This window comes from Talpa europaea (genome assembly GCF_964194135.1).
Source record: "Talpa europaea genome assembly, chromosome: 5".
Classification (NCBI taxonomy): Eukaryota; Metazoa; Chordata; class Mammalia; order Eulipotyphla; family Talpidae; genus Talpa; species Talpa europaea.
Window position 1 is genome coordinate 93,487,848 of NC_140071.1, and position 19,270 is coordinate 93,507,117.

General features: G+C 37.7%; 1 protein-coding gene across 1 annotated transcript in view; it reads right to left on the minus strand.

Moving 5' to 3' along the window:
• The window catches only part of GPAT3 (glycerol-3-phosphate acyltransferase 3), a gene marked incomplete at its 5' end in the record, with an annotated part of 62,814 nt that overhangs the window by 18,432 nt on the left and 25,112 nt on the right, over positions 1-19,270 (minus strand). Inside the window, 4 exons of the mRNA XM_084233483.1 lie at positions 5,117-5,210; positions 5,978-6,067; positions 6,963-7,037; positions 12,735-13,005. Coding sequence (XP_084089609.1) covers positions 5,117-5,210; positions 5,978-6,067; positions 6,963-7,037; positions 12,735-13,005 — 530 coding nt within the window. The remainder of the gene's footprint in view (positions 1-5,116; positions 5,211-5,977; positions 6,068-6,962; positions 7,038-12,734; positions 13,006-19,270) is intronic.

The window sequence follows — 19,270 nt, forward strand, 5'->3', positions numbered from 1 at the left end:
CCCCAGGAGTCCTACATGCTTCAGCAGTAACAAGTTGGGAACTTCAGTGGAAGTTTGAAAGAACACACTAAGGAAGGTGGCTACCACTCTTGACTCCACATACTGGCCACCAAGCAATAAGGATGCCCTTTGTTCACAGGCTGGGCACACAGAAACTAGCCATTTCTGGATATAAATGATGGGAGCCTGCCTGAAAGTCACATATAAGGGAAGAGTGGGTGGGGCTTCCTGAAGTATGTCCAGGAGCCCTCTGCAGAGAAGGCTACAAGCAACATGCCTCGAGAGTCTGTACTCTCTTGTGGAGCAGGAAAGTACTAAAGCAGGAAAGTCCAAGATATCACACCAGATCCAGATTAGCACCTCTGCCAGCTCCCCCAGGTGGGCAACAAAAACCTGGGATTCTCTTGCTCTGCAGGCTGTGTTTACTGTAATCATTTATAGACTATGACCATTTGGCATAGGTCTGAAAATCATACAGTGTGAGATACAGTCATACAGTGGAGGGATGGGTCATACAGTGGAGGGATGCGTTACCATCCGGTTTTCTACTGTTATCCAGGCATCCTTGCAGACAAGACTACGAGCAATATGCTTGGAGATGGATCAGGGAAGTACTGGAATAGAGAAGCACCAGAGATCATGCTAGGAAGAGCAGGGTGCCCCTGCTGACTCACCAAAGCAGGCCCAAGAGCCAAAGGAGCCAAGAGATTGCATGGGAGACAGATGAGTGCTCTCTCCATTGTCAAAACCCAGTCACCAGCTGCCAGGGTGCCCTTTTTGAACAAGTTATGCTCTCACTCAGAAGTGTGTACTCTCCACCCTAGGCCAGGACTCCAAGATAGCCCGGAAGATTCAGTGGGTGAAGGACAGTATCCCCACTAGTTCCTGACTGTTTCTCTGTCTCTCCTATACCTTCCAATGGTTTCTGTCTCTTCTCCCTGCTGAAACACTGTTCCTCATGTCTGCAGCTCTCTGTCCTAGATATGGCTGTGCCCTCCAGACACCTATCCTCAATGTTCCTGGAGAAAGTAATGAATCAAGGATCCACCATCTTCCTGCCTAACATTTAGTTGGGCATCCCCAAAAGTCTGATTCTTTCCCCTAGCATCTTTGAATTTTAAGTTACGTTGCTGCATAACATAGAGGTTTTTCAGTTTAGTCAAGATTTTTAAAAATGCAAATTAAAACTACACTGAGGGCCTTCCTGGTGGCATAGCGGTTGAGCACTGGGTTGCAAAGCTGCCTGCAGCCTCTGCAGCGCCGGTTCAATCCCTGGCCGCCAGGCGAGCGTCCCACATGGTGCGCTGACCTCTCCTGCTGCCCACTGCTCCCCTTAGCAGTATACATTGTCACTCTGCCTGTTCTGCTCTCCACTCTGGCTCTGATGAATTCTCTCACCCTCCCGCGCCTCTGACTGTACCTAGTGCTTGTATAAATAAATAAATCTTAAAAAAAAAAAAAAAAAAAGCTAAGACTCTACCTAAGGAAAAACAATTTAAAAAAAAAGAAACCACACTGAAGTGTCATTTCTCAGCTATCAGGCTGACAAAGATTCAAAAGCTTGACAATACGCTCTCAGTCAAGCCTCTGTGAAATGAGCATTCTCTTACACTATGGGGATGGGTAACATAATAGCTACAAAAGGAAATTTGACACCTAATAAAATTACATCAGTGGTTATCCTTCAACTCAATAATTTCATTTCTAGGAATTCATTGTGAATAAATCCCTCCAACAAAATGAAAATACATGTGCATATTGCTGCATTATTTTAATTATGAAATGTTGGAAACTATCCAAATGTTCAAACATAAGGAATTAGATAATATACACCATGGAGTATTATGCAAATGGGAAAAGAATAAGGTTGATCTCTATGATATTGTTAAACGAAAAAAAATGTGCAAAAAGGCAAATATAGTACGCTATCTTTTGTCTAAGACAGAAAAGGAAACAATCTCATATATTTGGTGATCTCTATAAAACAAAGAAAGGATAATCACCAAAACCAATGAAGATGGAAGCCACAAGGATAGGGCAAAATTGAAGAAGGTACACTTCTATGTGTATACATATTTTGTTTACTTTTGACATCTAGAAGCATGTCAATGTCTGACATATTCAAAAAATAAATCAACAAGAATGATAATAACAAAGTGAAAACAAACTGAAACTAACCCAAGTGTATTACAAATGAATAAAGGAACATTTACCAAGATAGTATTTGACCACACATCTCCAGTCTTGGTGGGGTAGCAAGAAGACCTGCAAAATACCCTGAATTCTTTTGATACATTTGTTTTTTGTAGTAAGACAGGTGAAGCAACTCTGACATAATTTTAAATATATTATAAGATTGAGAAAGCAAATATGTTAATATTGTCAGGAAACAGGGGTTTTACTCTGAAAAAAAATGTAATACAAATTTGGGATTTCAGGAAAGCAAGAAAGAACCTAAGAATTGGATATATTGCTTGAAACTCAGATTTCTAATATTATGTTAATGTTAGAATAAATATTAAACATAAATATGTTTAAATATGTAAATATTTACACACAGTGTTATGTAGAGACAGAGAGAAAGGCAGTGTGTATGAACACAAAGATAAAGCAAATAGGGTAAAACATATGAACAGGTTAGTGTCGATAAAAGGCATATGAATGTTCTATGCAACAATTTATTACAGCTTCTCCCTAAGTTAGAAAATATTTCTAAATTATAAAAAAAGTAAAGTTCATTTTTTATGAGGAAAGAAAAAGACTTTGGAAAAGTCACTGAGAAGAGATCGTGAATCTTCTTCAGATACATAGTTTATATTTAGCCAAAAGAAGCCAAACAGGACCTTGGAGGTTAGTGTACAGTTTCCTCCCACTTCTGCCCTTCACTGCTCTTGATTTAAATCTGGCTGGCCAAGATTTCTATCACTCAGCCCACTGGAAAGTTCACAGTTACTGTGCTTTTCTAAAACTTTGTTAATATTGTAGTTAGAGTTATACCCCAAACCATGGGAAATGTCAACAAAATTTTGAGGCCCCTCCTCCCTAGTGGCGCAAGGGGTTAGGACACAACATATGAAGCTGTCCATAGCCACTGCAGCGCAAGTTCGATCCCCAGCCAGGGAGCAACCCACATGGTGCAGCAGACCTCTCTTGACTCACCCACTGCTCCCCTCAGCAGTGTGTTTCAGTCATTCTGCCTGTTCTGTTCCCCACTCTGTCTCTGGTGAATCCCCTCACCCCCCACACCTCTGGTCCGTACCCCAGATCTTGTATGCATAAATAAATAAAATCTTTAAAAAAAAATTGAGGCCCTTAGTCACAAATGAGTTATACTTAACTCTTTGTTAATCACAACACTGAGTGAATTAAATGGCAGGTGACCTAAAAGGTCTGAGCTTCAGTTTTCTCATGTATAACAAAATCTGAATTTTAACCTCACTAGGTTATAGGAATGTCAAATATAATAGCTGTGAAAAGGATTGCTCACATAGATACAAAGATTTTCTATACTCCCAAAACTGTGCTGGAGTCTGTCAAAGATTGCTTACATGAGAATCCTTAGATGGGCTTTGGGGGAATCCATGAACACTTGGAAATTACACACCAATTGTGTTTATACAATGTACACACGTTTTTGCTTAAAAAGGGATACATAATTCTTAACTGATTCCTGACCTAAAAAAGATTAAGTACTACCAATTTCCATAAATCTTTTCAGAAGCAGTTAAAGTTTCCTTAGGTTGAGAAACAGCTCCACAACTTTGAGAAATTTCATAATGCATTAAAATTGGTTGCCCAAGGGTTAGAGATCTGAAATTATGCTTTAGACTAATTAAATATCTGGCCATAACTTAGAATTTCTACACAGGTCCTTCAATTACCATATAATCTATGGTGAGTCAAACACCAATACATGTGCCTACAGCCCCTAACTCCTTCCAACAGCAGAAACTTAATGTTGGCACCTTCAAATGCCTTTCCAGAGAAGCACAGTAGACTACAACTATCAGTCACTGTAGCTGACAAACAAAATTAAAACCATCAGGTCTCTTTGAAGCTTAAGCAACCACCAGGAGATATGAAAAGAAGACTCCCTGAGACCTTCCTCATCATTCTATTCCACACACTGACTTAGGGCATATTCACCACCTGCAGAAAAGAACATTTTAGTTACCTTTCAACATTTACCTATATAAAGACGACGAAGGAAATCTTGACAAATTCTTAAAGCTAGTAGAAAACAAAATTTTGAGGGTCTCCCTGGTGGCCAAGGGGTTAATTCTCAGGACTATTACCCCTAAGGCCTAAGTTCAATTCCCAGTCAGGTTGCTAACCCATATATGGGGTAGCAGACCTCTCTTGTCTGAGTCACTGCTCACCTTAACGATGTATTTCAGTAAATCTGCCAGTTCTGCTCCCCACACTGCCTCTGGTTAATTCTCCCACTCCCAACACTCCCAGCACTTCTGGCCTACAACCCAGCTTTTCTATGCAAAAAAAAAAAAAAAAATTTGAAAAAAAAAATTGAAAAAATGCCGGAGTGTGGTTCATCCACACAAAAAGAGTTTTTGGAGTGTTTGACTTTACTGTGGGTTATGTTTCATTGTTGGGTTTCATTTTGTTACCTTTTCTTTGGGGATGTAGGAAAGAAATGAGAAAGGCAATGTGTTACAAATATTTGCCTTTCTTGCTTGAGAATTATTAAAGAGCCATATTTTTTTTTTAATTGCATACACCTCTCTAAGACAGAACTAATTGGCTGATAAGGGATTTGGACAACTCTGAAGAGGAAGATTTTAATGTCTCAAAAGTGTCATTAAATCATGCAGGGTTCTTATAAGCAAGATGAATTCAACTTTACAAAGTCTGATCAACTTCAATTATGTCTACATTTTTAATAAGTTAATCTTTTACTACTTTAAAAACTTATTTTTTTTCTTTGTCTTGTAATATATATTCCTCATGCGAATATATTACATAACTTATTTAGTTCCAGTAGTATGATGCAGTCATTCTCTGATATGAAACTAACTCTAATTCATGCCAAAACATATCAAAAGCTTGGGCAATCCATAAAATATGCAACTACAATGAAATGTCAATTAGCTGCTCTTACCATAGCATAGCACCCATCTGTGGTCAAGATCAGAACATCTATTGGGGAGGTATGGTTGGCCACACAAATGCCTCCCTTCTGAGGTCGATACTGCCTGCAATTACAAACAATTGTAAATGCCAAGCCATGAAAAAATGTTCTGTATTTGCAGAACAGCATATAGAGATTCATCCTCCCCCCTGCCTTTTTAAAGAAGTACATTAGGGAATAAAATATGGAAGTACTTATGTCTGTCTAACAAGTTTATCTCTAGGCAGTATGATGAGGGTAGGGTAAGAGAATGGGAGAAGGGGCCGATGGCATTCTTTTTATATATGTTTGTTGTTTTTGTCATATTTTCCTTTTATGATGAAAAATAATTTTAAAATATTAGACTGCATTACAAAGATTCCACAACTTTAATAGATTTTGATACATTAAGTTTCACTTATTTTATCACAAATAATTTCATGTTATTGCCATCTTCATAAACATCACTTTTAATGGTTTCATGGTGATCAACAGAGTAAACTTACTATAGCTTCCTTCCTCCCACCCCTTAGAGGAGAGGTTGGCAAACCTTTCCTATGATGGTTGAAATAGTAATTACTTTAAGCTTTGAAAATCAGCTGGTCTCTGTCAAAACTACAGGAGTTTGGTGTTTTCATACAAAGGAAGCTACAGAAAATATGTAAATAAATTAACGCAGCTGGGTTCTGATAAAATTTTATTTACAAAAAACCATTGGCATCATATGTCTGTAACACTCTAAGTAGAAAGGATAAACACATCGGAAGGACATTTATTTTACCTGCTTCCTCTCAGCCACTGTATCACATACAGGATTTACCTAGAAAAATGCAAAAGTCAGCAGACACTCACTTGTTATGATAGTGAATGGTTCCAGAGAGAGCCCGCACACAGATCCGGCAGCAAGTCAGGTGGACCAGTTCACTCAGCCAGTTTTTGAGACTGAAGGGGAAAAAAAAACAAAACAAAACACTTTATTATGCAGTTCTGGGCATTTCTAAGGAACAATGCAATGAAAATGTCAATGTGTTCCCTCACAGGAGCACACTGTGTTCAGGAACACAAGCACAGCTCAGTTCTTATAGTCTGGTCCAAGGCATATAGGAAAGAACTCACAGAAAGCAGCCTAGATATTAAAAAAAAATTTTAAATTTAAATTTAAAATTTAAAAAAATTAAAAATTAAAAAAAATAAATATCATCAACTCAAAAGTCAAAAAAGAAAGAAGGAAGGAAGGAAGGAGGGAAGGAGGGAAGGAGGGAAAGAAGGGAAAGGAAAGGAAAGGAAGGGAAGGGAAGGGAAAGGGAAGGAAGGAAGGAAGGAAGGAAGGAAGGAAGGAAGGAAGGAAGGAAGGAAGGAAGGAAGGAAGGAAGGAAGGAAGGAAGGAAGGAAGGAAGGAAGAAAGAAAGAAAGAAAGAAAGAAAGAAAGAAAGAAAGAAAGAAAGAAAGAAAGAAAGAAAGAAAGAAAGAAAGAAAGAAAGAAAGAAAGAAAGAAACCCAACCCTCTTGGGCTATAATTATAACTTCCTGAAGCTGAAGTTTCTTTGGTCTTGGCCCAATGAATGTGACAATACTATGAGACTCACTTTCCTTTGAGTCTGTAGTCTTATCTTCTTCCTTCACTTTCCCTTTGAAAAAGCAAGTTCTTCTGATTTATATGGAAGTATGATGGAAAAAATCACATAAAGACTATGAAAATGAAGTCAGTAGAATTGTAGTAAGTGTACTGGGGCCACAAATTTAATGCAATATGCAGGAATCAAACAAATATTCTCTCTGCCAACACAAATGAGCAAAGGGACTTCAACTTATGACTGGGTGAAAGGAAATATTTCACCTGCTGTCTGGCAGCTGCCCGACCAGTGTGGTTCCCATGACCAACAAACTGATTCCAATGAAAGCCAAGGTAATCCTGAAAAAAAAAAAAAAAACCGAAATGGTAATGCAAACGTTAGTGAAATAGCAGGGGCAAAGGGAAAAAAACATAAAATGTTCCTAAATAATGACATTATAAGTAAAGTATAGAGCATCCACACTATAAAATAGGATGCAGCCATTAAGATTTGGGTAAATCTGAGGCCTCCCTGGTGCCTCGGGAGTTAAAGTCTCAGAGTTATCAAGCTATTGTCAGCCACTGTAGCATGAGTTCGATCCTGGGGCATGGAGCTGACCCACATGGCAGAGCAGACCTCTCCTCTCTCGCCCACTGCTCCCCTTGGTGTATTTCAGTCAATCTGCCTGTTCTGCTCCCCACTCTGTCTCTGGTCTCTCTCCCCACACACACACCTCTGGCCTACACCCCAGTTCTTATATGCATAAATAATAAAAAATAAATCTTTTTTAAAAAGAAGAACTGGGTATATCTATAGATTCTCACATGGAGGAATAGTCCTTGGTACATTTTGAGATGAAAAAAACCACAGCAAGTTTCAAAATAATATAGAGTATAATGAAATTTTCAAAATAACAGTGAGCACATAATCTACAGATGCACAGAGAAGGCCCGGGAATTTGTTTACAAAACTGTCAAGTTCAATCTATACAATCATCAAAGCTTTCAGAGGGATAGCAAAAGGAATAAAGTGAAAGGAAAAAACTCTTGCCTCTGTTCTTAAAGTATTTAAATTATTTTATTTATTTTTAAAGATTTATTCATTTATCCAAGAACCGGGGTACAGGCCAGATGCGCGGGAGGGTGAGAGGATTCACCAGAGATAGAGTGGGGAACAGAACAGGCAGACTGACGAAATACACTGCTGAGGGGAGCAGCGGGAGCGACAGAAGAGGTCTGCCGTGCCATGTGGGACCCTCACCGCCCGGGATCGAACCGGCGCTGCAGAGGCTGCGGACAGCGCTCACTCAACTGCCTGTGCCACCAGGTGAGGCCCTATTTTAATTATTTTAAATACACATGTTCTATAAATGTTATTTCAGGTTGAAAGTTATTACCTTATTATTTTGTTCTAAATACTTTGGCATCTCCAGCTATGATTATATGGAAATATTTTACAAAGAAATGAAAATAACTTATTTTTCTTTGTTTTCTATTGACAGGTGGCAAAGGGCACAGTTCAATTTTTTCTCAAAGGAATTTGAAATGTATGACAAATAACAAAGACTTACACTTAAGATTTATTTCATAACAACTACAGAAAACTATAGTTCCATGCAGGAATCCTTTAATGAAAATCTGTTGTCCCTATATATTAGGTCAAGCTAACTCAAAAGTTGACTAACAATATCTCTAATGGCCAGACACTTTCTCATTTGTGTAAAGTGCTTTTAATATATTTTTCAATCACTTCAAAATGAAGATAGTCATTTTTAGAAATGTAAATGGGATTACTCAAGAAGAAAATATTGAGATTTTAAATCTTTCAAAATAAATGGGTCATTCTTATGAATACCTTAGTAAGGTTTGCTTTTATACCTTTTGACACAGCAATATAAACGTCAGGCTCAGTTTTCTTTAAGTGATATTTCTGTGCAGTCACTCATGAAATTACTAAATCATGGCTTAATCTCATCCATCAATTATGCAAAAGCTTTAGCAGTAATGTGTCACTATTTTGCCCTAATGAAATCTCTTGTTTCTAAATATTAAATCAGAAGGGGTTACATTTTAACTTGTCTAACAATTGGGCTCAAAATACCTGAAAAACTCTGCCAGATTAACAGGCCAGAAAATCTTGTTTTCTTGTTTAAGTAAGACAACTTGAGAGTTCTCATAGATCACACCAGTTTTCAGCCACAATCTATTCTTTTAGGAGCTTTTCTGAGATATAATTCACATAGCATACAAATCACCCATTTAGAATACACAAGTCAACAATTTGAGGAATAGTCGTAGAGTTGTACAATCAATATCACAGTCAATTTTAGGATGATCTTGCTTTTTTCCATTTTTTTACTTTTTTTAAAAAAGATTTACTTATTTATGCATACAAGAACTGGGATACAGGTCAGAGGTGCTAGGGATGAGAGGATTCATCAGAGATAGAATGGGGAGCAGAACAGGCAGATTGACTGAAATCCACTGCTGAGGAGAGCAGTGGATGAGACACGAGAGGTCTGCTGCATCATGCGGGTTAGCTTCCCTGGACAGGGTCAAGCTCCTCCCTGGCCTGGTATGGAACTGGTACTACAGATAGCTTCAGTGTGCTGACACTTAATCTCTTGTGCCAACAGGAGGCCCTACTTTTTTTTTCTTTTTTTTAATTAATTTTTTATTATTATTTTTATTATGATGATTATTTTTTACATCATTATTCATTTTTAAACAATATTTGCTTCACCCTACCCCCTCAGGTATAGTCCCCATAGAGTTTCCTTCACCAATGCACCCGCGCACCATCACTTCAGTCCATGAAATAAGCCAGAAGGAAAAAGAAAAATATCTCATGGTTTCACTTATAGCAGGAATATAGGGAAACCAAATAAGACATCAGTGTAAAAAAAAAAAAATACTTTTTATTTTTAAAATGCTCACATTGAATCTGTAAATTGCTTATGGGGACTATACCTGAGGGGATGGGGGGAAGCAAATATTGTTTAAAAATGAACAATTATGTAAAAAATAATAATTATTTTAAAAAACTGCAAATTTAATAAAAATCAAATTAAAAAGTAAATAAATGCTCATGTTGTAGTAAATGCTTCTTTTGAGAAGCATGCACAAAGCAATTCTTTCACACTGTACAGCATGTACTGGGAGTAGGAGTCTCAATTTTATCATCTTCTGTTTGATCTTGGATGCTTACATTATCAGATTATCTTAAGTATAGTTTCTTTGCAAGAATCTTTTCTGTCATTTATCTATTTTGTGAGTGTTACTTTAATTAAATTAGATAGAGTCATAACACAATTTTTTGGGGGGGCAATCACTGCATGATGAAAGTAACCAACAACAAACAAAGGCATCTCAAGTATCTGGTGTTAAAATGTCATGTTCCACAAGAAAAGACATACAGACCAATGGAATCGAATAGAAAATCCAGAAATAAACCCACAGATCTATGGTCAACTAATCTTTGACAAAGGAGCAAAGACTATGCAATGGAGCAAAGAAAGTTTGTTCAATAAATGGTGCTGGGAAAACTGGGTCGCTACATGCAAAAGAATGAAGCTTGACCACTACCTCACACCATACACGAAAATCAACTCAAAATGGATTAAAGAACTAGACATAAGACCTGAAACCATAAAATATATAGAAGGAAATATAGGCGAAACACTACGTGATTTGCACATCAAAGACATCTTTACAGACACATCACCCAAAGCAGTGATAGTGAAGGCAAAGATAAACAGCTGAGACTACATCAAATTAAAGAGCTTCTGCACAGCAAAAGAGACAATAACAAAAACAAAGAGAAACCCCACCAACTGGGAGAACATTTTTGCACACAACACTAATGATAAAGGACTGATCACAAAAATCTGCAAAGAGCTGATGAGACTCAGCAACAACAAAGAAAATAATCCTGTCAAAAAATGGGCAGAAGAGCTAAAAAGAAACTTCTCTGAAGAGGAAATGCAAATGGCCAACAGACATATGAAAAAATGTTCAACATCACTTGTAATCAGGGAAATGCAAATCAAAACTACAATGAGATACCATCTTACCCCAGTGAGAATGGCACATATTAAAAAAACTAGCAACAACAAATGTTGGCGAGGATGTGGAGAAAAAGGAACTCTTCTGCACTGTTGGTGGGAGTGCAAACTGGTCCAACCACTATGGAGAGCTGTGTGGAGATTTCTGGACCTACTAAACATAGAGCTTCCATATGATCCAGCAATTCCACTCCTAGGTATCTACCCAAAGGACACAGAAACATCAATTCCAAAGAACATCTGCACCCTTATGTTTATAGCAGCACTGTTTACAATAGCTAAGCTTTGGAAACAACCCAAATGCCAAAAAATAGATGACTGGATCAAGAAGATGTGGTACATATACACCATGGAATATTAGTCAGCATTCAAAAAAGATAAGCACATGCAATTTGCAGCAACATGGATGGCGCTGGAAGGGATCATGCTCAGAGAAATAAGCCAAAAAGAAAAAGAAAAATACCGGATGGTCTCACTCATAGCAGGAATCTAGAAAACTTAAATAAGGGACCAGGAAAATGAATAACTATAAGAAACTGAAAATCAGAATCAACAAAAAACTATGAAACAGAGACACTTTTGGGGGGGTGGGGGGCGGGAGGGGAGGGATTGGGATCAGAAAGGGGGGGTTGCAACTGTATGGGGAATATAAAAATAAAATTTATTATTAAAAAAATAAATAAATAAATAAATAAAATAAAAATTAAAAATAAAAGTCATGTTCCAGGTTGTCTTGGATACAGTCCCTGATCCCTTCCACCCCACCCAAGGACCAAGTGAAGATGCTAGAACACATACATAGCAACATATAAAAACATACACATATCTTCAACTTTGCTGAAATTTCACCTTTTCAGAATAAAAACAGAAATATAAAATAAATAGAAGCTCTATCTATAAACTGATTAGAAACTTCTAAAAAATATAAGCTCTAGTATTTCCTTCTTGCACACAATAGATAATCTTATATATCCCCAGGGTACATGAACCCCACTTTGGGGACATTGGTTTAAGGTTCATGCAGAAGTGCATGTGAAACCTGAATTTCACTTTGCTATCAAAGTTTACATTATTACCAAAAAAACATACTGTGCTCCAAAGTCTGGACCTTGGAAACATGGGCAAAAGAAAACAGTAAGAGCTTCTTAGAAATGTGTTTGTGTACGCTTAAGCAATCTCTTTCCTTGTAATAAATCTGAATGAGGCAAGTGGAGGCCACCCTAGGAATTACTAAAGAGGTTTCAGCTCATCTGCCAATTTTCATTGGCTGGTAGCAACTGCCTGGAAAGCTCTATTGAGTGGATGCCAAGGCCATGTCCAGGGAAATGAACCAAGACAATCAATAGCAAGGATGTGGTTGGTACACACTTATTACTTGCCATCACCATTTTCATCAGACATTGGACACTGAAACATCATCCCACTGTGTGTCAACTCATCCACACTGTGGTTCCCACAAACTGAGCTTGAGGCTACCTCCTCATTGGGCAGCACTCAAACCTAGAACCAGAAGGAGACCCAGGTGGGGAAATTATTTAAGAAATATGAGCACTCCTAATAGAAATGTATGGAACAAATTCACTCCTCTAAATGGTTCTCTCCCACATGATAATGACTCTCAGGAATTCTTTTCCTCACCTGTGCAGCTATGAGCAGCCAAGAAAGTCCATGATAGCTTGGTTGACACTCTGGTGAATGTGAACGTGAAAAACTTCTCTTTTTTTTCTAACCTTCCTTTACAATGCATCCTCAAATTACGTCTGAAGTAGGAATGGGGATCCAGGTTGTATATATTGGATTCTGATACATACCGTCATTGGGGGGAAAATACGAACAGCAAATAGATAAAGCTGTGGAGGCCACCTTTGGTGGTGTTTCATAAGTGGGAAGGGCTGGGATTAGTACCACAATACTCTCATGTAGCCACTATACACAGGATTAAAAAGGAACGCTGAACCAATTATACCATTAAATTACTGGGCAAAAGACATACCTCAGGGGCAGAAGGACGCAGTAGCGTACGATGACGCCCAGCACCCACACCAAGGTGAGTCGCAGACTGATGTACTGGAAATTTATATTGGTCCTTGTAAGGAGATTCCATGACACTAGCTCCTCTGAGGAGAACCTCTGAGTCACCTCATCTTCCACAATGGCTTCCAATCCCTTCTTGGAGAAATAAAAGACATCAGACAGCTCAAAGTCCCTTCCTCGAAGACCGGAGAGCCCTTTTTCCATGGGTGACTCATCTCTTTGGATAATACCTTAAAAGAAAACAGCAAAACATGAGAAATGCCATAGGACAGAAGATCAACTGACCAAAGGAGCAACTTTAATTGTGAAGACGACAAGTGAATAAACTTAATGGGTAACATGGAAGAGATTTCAGAAATAAATACAAGCAATTGCAGTGGGAAGAGAGGAGAAATCATGGAATCTTCATGAAATGGCTTGTATTTAATGAATTTGATTCATTACGGAGGAATTTTGGTTCTCAGTATTTTATTTTCTATATTAAAAAAGGTTTTTATTTTGGAGATTAAAATGTTAAATTCCCTGAAAGAGCTTTGATTTTCACTTTCCAGTTTGCTAGGAAATCAATGAGGAAATTGGAGAAAGCTGCATTGCTAATCCTCTGAAGAATTTATATGTTCATCCACAGAAGCTGCAATAAATTGGGTAACGAAAGAACAGCAACATAACACACTAGAGTAGAAAGTAAAGAGGACCTGGGACCAAAGTCAAATATTGTTTAGGACAACCTCCAGTCAGCCTCTACTTAAGTCACCAAAATTAATGTCCCTTATAAATGAAATGAAGGTAGACTTTTTAGTTTCCTTACAAGGCTAAAGTTTTGAGATTTTAGTGTTGATTTAGTCCAATTTCCCCATTTTATTGCCATTTTTGGTTTTTGGTTTGTTTGTTTTGTTTTGCTTTACTCACAAGTAAAGCTAATACCTCATCACCTTAAGAACTAGAACAATATGATTATTAGATTACCTTTTTCAATAGTCAGATCTCAGTGATTTCATCTTGTTTCACTATCTCTGAAAACAGTCTAATAATATTAGAAGGTAAACCAAAATAGTGTCCCTACTAAATTATTGCTATCACTCTTGCTCAAGATTACTCAATCCAAGTAACCTTGGCTAATAGGTATGTAAGAGTTTCGTTATTTAGCAATATAAAATCATTTTTAAGTCTAGAAGAGGGAGAAGGAACAAATTATTAGGCAAATCTCTGAATGAAACGCACTGAAGACAGTAGACACTCCTAAAAATAACCTTTGCAGAAGGATCAGAAATACTAATGCAAGTTCAAGTTGCCTCATATTATTAACTAGGCCAGGAGAGAAGAGGTCTATAAACAGAAGCCAGGCCACTAGCCTCTACACACTTCATGTGCAATATTTTCTCTACCCTCTTACCTACTTTATTCTTTGTAACTCAAATAAAATATAACTCGGGCCTCCCTGGTGGTGCAAGAGGTTAAGACGCAACCTATGCAGCTATCCGGAGCCACTGCAGCACAAGTTCAATCCCTGGTCGGTCAAGGAGCAACCCAGATGGCGCAGCAGACCTCTCCTGACTCTCCCATTGCTCCCCTAGGCAGTGTACTTGGTCAATCTGCCTGTTCTGTTCCCCAATCTGTCTCTGATGGATCCTCTCACCTCCCACAATTCTGGCCTGTACCCCAATCCTGTATGCATAAATAAATAAATCTTTAAAATATATATATAACTCAATTATATATTTTTTACCAATCCTCTCTTGAAAGTATGTAGATAACTGCAATGTAGCTAATTGACAAAGGATTAATTTCAGAACACACATAGGATTAATAAGAAAAAGTTAAAGAACCCAGGGGGGATAAAATGGCTAAAATATGGCAAGTGCTTCATAAAAGTATAAACCATAATGACTAAACTTTGAAAAGCTTTGAAAAGCTTTTTAGCTTCAGTATAAATGGAAAAATGCAAAGTAAAATCACAATGAGATAATATTTCATGCATATGAAAACTAGTAAAAAATTTTAATTTGGTAACATCAAGTGAAGATGTGGGATAGTGAGAATGTAATTAGTGCTACAATGAAAACAAGTTGGCACTGTCTATAAAATTTAGAGACATTCATAGCCAAAAACCCAGGAAATTCTACTCCCATGAATTCGTCAGAAATATACTCCTTCAATAAATTTAAATGTACAGAAAGCTGCAACAATTGTTTAACCAGATTCACTAATCATCTACATTCTGCTCATTTTTATTCTGTCTCTACATGTATAAAAACAATACTTTTTTTTTTAATCTGAATCACTTGAGAATGAATAACAGCCATAATACCCTTTATCCCCAGATATTTCACCACAGATTTCCTCAGGTCATGTCACAATCCAGTTATCAAAAATCAGAAAAGCTGACATGATCACAGTACTAGTATCTAATCTACGGGCCTTATTCAAACCTTGACATACCTTTACAGCACTCTTTTCTGGTTCAGGATTCCACCCAGAATTGTATATTACATTTACATGCCAACTCTTTAGTCTTTATAATACAAAAAGTTCCTCAGGCCTCCCTGGTGGTGCAAGGGGTTAAGTCTCAGCACTATGAAGCTATCTACAGCCACTGTAGCAAGGGTTTGATCCCAGGCCAGGGAGCTAACCCACAGGGCACAGCAGATATCTCCTGTTCTCACCTGCTGCTACTGTGAGCAGTGTATTTCAATCTGCCTGTTCTGCTCCCCACTCTGTCTCTGCTGAATCCTCTCACCTCTCCTTACCCACACCTCTGGCCTACACCCCAGCTCTTGTATGCATAAATAAATAAAATAAATCTTTAAAAAAAAAAAAAGCTTCCTCGACCTTTCTTTGTTTTTCTTTTTTTTTTTTTTTTTTTTTTCAAATTTTTTTTATTTTTTTTAAAGAGGCATGCATTTTTATTTATTTATGATTTATTTATTTGTTTGTTTTGTTTATACAAGCACTGGGTACAGTCAGAAGCGCGGGAGGGTGAGAGAATTCACCAGAGCCGGAGCGGGGAGCAGAGCAGGCAGAAGGACCGAAGTACACTGCTGAGGGGAGCAGCGGGCGGCAGGAGAGGTCTGCGCGCCATGTGGGACCCTCCTCTGGTGGCCGGGGAGCAGCCGGGGATCGAACCGGCACTGCAGAGGCTGTGGGCAGCTTCGCAACCCAGCGCTCAACCGTTGCGCCACCGGGGAGGCCCAACCTTTCTTTGTTTTTCAAAACACTGACACTTTTTAGGAATATGATCTGTTTATTTTATAGATTGTCTCTCAACTTCAGGTAATCTTATGTCTTCTCATAATCAAATGCAGGCTGTACACTGGAGACAAGAATGCCACGTAAGTGATATTGTATCCTTCTCAGTGCTTCAAATTGGGGGGTGCCTGACATCAATTTGGTCCATGATTGAGGATGTTTTGATCTTGGCTTAAGGTAATGTTTACTATGTAAAGTTACTAGTTTTCTCTTTTTGATTAATATGTAGATACTTGTTTACCTATAAGTATCTATAAATGGAAGAAATGGTCAAGACTGCATAAATACCCTGCTCTCAAACCCTCAACCAATGGTATTAGCATCTTTTGATGATTCTTGTCTGAATGAATTGGTATTGTGTATCTCTTAAAATAACATTTCCTCATTCCTCATCCCTTTCACATTCATTACTTGGCATTCCACCTTAAGGAAGAACTTTTCCAGTATATTCTAGAGATTCTTATAAAACTGTGCACAAGTGTATGGAAGGAGAGCTATATTGACTGAAATAACAAAACAGAGGGATCAACCTAAAGGTCTGCTAAAGAGAAACTAGATATAAGTAGATGGCTGTGATGGATATGTACAGTGAGTTCCACACAGGAATTTAAAGAAATTAACTTGAACATTTACCAATGTAGATAATTTGTTACCATCAGATTGAACATACAACTTAGAATGATATGTGCATTTGATATTTTATAGGTTCCAAAAATGTAAAACAATAAATAGTATTTGTGGTTTGAGGATATATACAAGTGTAGGGATAAACATGTGATATCTATGTGTAGGGAAATATGAAAATATGCAAAAAAAAAAAACCTTCAAAATCAGAGTGGTAGCCCCAGGGAATGTTTTTGTAAAGTTTTATTTATTAAAGTAGGTGATGGTGGGCCTCCCTGGTGGCGCAGCGGTTGAGCGCTGGGTTGCGAAGCTGCCTCTGCAGCGCCGGTTCGATTCCCGGCTGCTCCCTGGCCACCGGAGGAGGGTCCCACCTGGCGCGCAGACCTCTCCTGCTGCCCTCTGCTCCCCTCAGCAGTGTACTTCGGTCCTTCTGCCTGCTCTGCTCCCCGCTCTGGCTCTGGTGAATTCTCTCTCACCCTCCCGCGCTTCTGACTGTACCCAGTGCTTGTATAAATAAATAAATAAATCTTAGTAGGTGATGGATACACATGTAGGTGTGTAAAGTAGGTGATGGATACACATGTACTAAAAACTAAAACAATTTACAGGAAGCTAACAGTTGTTCGTAAGATATAAATCTATGAGAGTTCTTTAACAAGCACACAAAATCTGAAAATGGGTATTATTATAAAATTAGATGTCAAAAAAAGCACTACTAAAAATGTTACTTCCCTTCTTGACATATATTAAGTATGGAGGGCCAGAATTACTAATCTAATTCACCCTAAGAACAAACTTTTCACAGGAAAAAATATACACTTCAATCAACATATAGGAGATACTCACTATGTATTAGACATCAAAGTACAGGTTAGAAAGAGGAAATATTTTTTGTTGGCACCAAGAAATGCTTATAAGTAAACCAAAAATCTTCAAAACATAGATATAAATATCAGATTTACTAGCCCAAACACAATTTGAATAGATTTTATCATTAAAATAATGCAGTTAAATGCTGATTCTTCAGCAACCCACAGCTCCTAAGTTGGTAAAACTCTGATTCTTCGAAATATTTCCTCCTCTTTCACAAATCAGCTTTAAAATATACAGCCATAAACACTTGAACTTTGTCCTTCGACCAAATGCGCTGGCCAACCCGACACGATCCATGCTTAGATGAAAATAAAATTAGAACAACTGTTTCTGTCTAATGCAAGAGATTAATTGCACAAGCTGCACTGTGCCTCTGTGCTTTAGCAAGTCACTGGCACATAAATAATACCAACTATGACAGCCCTGTTTAAAAAAAAAAAAAAAGAGGTTGAAGTTAAAACCATCTCAAATATAATTAACTCTAAATTAGCTGAGTGAACTCTCCCAATAACTGCCCATTTATAAATCACCCTGGCTTTTCCTTCTTCCAGTTGTAAAGCCTCATCCTACCCAATTATTAAGCAATTGGGCAGGGTAGAGAAAGCATGCTTTCTAAGCCGGCAGTTAGGGAAAATCAGGTACAGGACAGATCAAAAGTAGATTTAATAGGCTTAGAGACATAAGCTATAAGCTGATCCTTGACCTACCACGGGCCACGTTCCAAAAGTCAGAAGCTCAGAGTTTCAAAACGTACTCTTTTCACGGAAACCGCTTGAATTAGTAGCAGTACTATGAAATAGAAATCTCTTCTAGTGCTGCTTCTATAGGAAATGTGAAAATTAATTCTGTTTTGGGAACTAATAAAAATATACTTCCCTGTTTTGTGGTGATTTAACAGGGGTTAATAGGGAAACTTTCTGGGGCACTAGTAATGTTCTATTTCTAGATGTAGATGAGAAATACATAAATATGTCTAATTTCTCAGTAAAGCATATGTCTTGTTTTATATAGCAAGAAAAGTAATTAAAATGTTGTATTTTAAACAAAAATGAGATATTACATATAATGGCTAAAATTAAAATGACAAAAAATGCCAAGTGTTGAAGAGGTCATGGAGCAACTAGATGGAAATTTCGTCCATTTCTCCAGAATTACACAACCATTTTGGCACGCATTTCATTGTTTCTAATAAAATTGGACATACATTTGCTCATCCCAAGACCCAGCAGTTCTGTTTCAAGTTAGGTATCCACCAGAAGCAAGTAAACAGATTCACAAGGTATCTGTTCAACAACAGTCATAGTAATTTTATTCCTAACAGCTAAAAACTGAAAAACTTTTTAACCTAAATGTCAAGCTATACAATGATAAACAAATTTTTTATATATTTGTATAAAGAAATACTCCACAGCAAAATTTTTTAAAATTCACTGATTCATGCAACAACATAGAAAAATCCCATAAACATTATACTGAGTGAGAAGAGAGGGAAATGCACATTCAAAAATAGGAAAAAACAGATTGATGACAAAAATCAGAAGAGAGTTTACACTGAAGACCAACATACAATAAAATACACAGGGCAGGGGATTGTGAGAGCCTGAGATCATCATCTATTCTTTAGCCTGATATGACTGGTGGTCATACAGGTCTATAAATATGCAAAATTCAGTCAGCTGAATGCTTGATGTTTGTGTATTTCTTACATTATGCCTCAATATTTGAAAAATCAGAACAATGTTACTCTGAAGA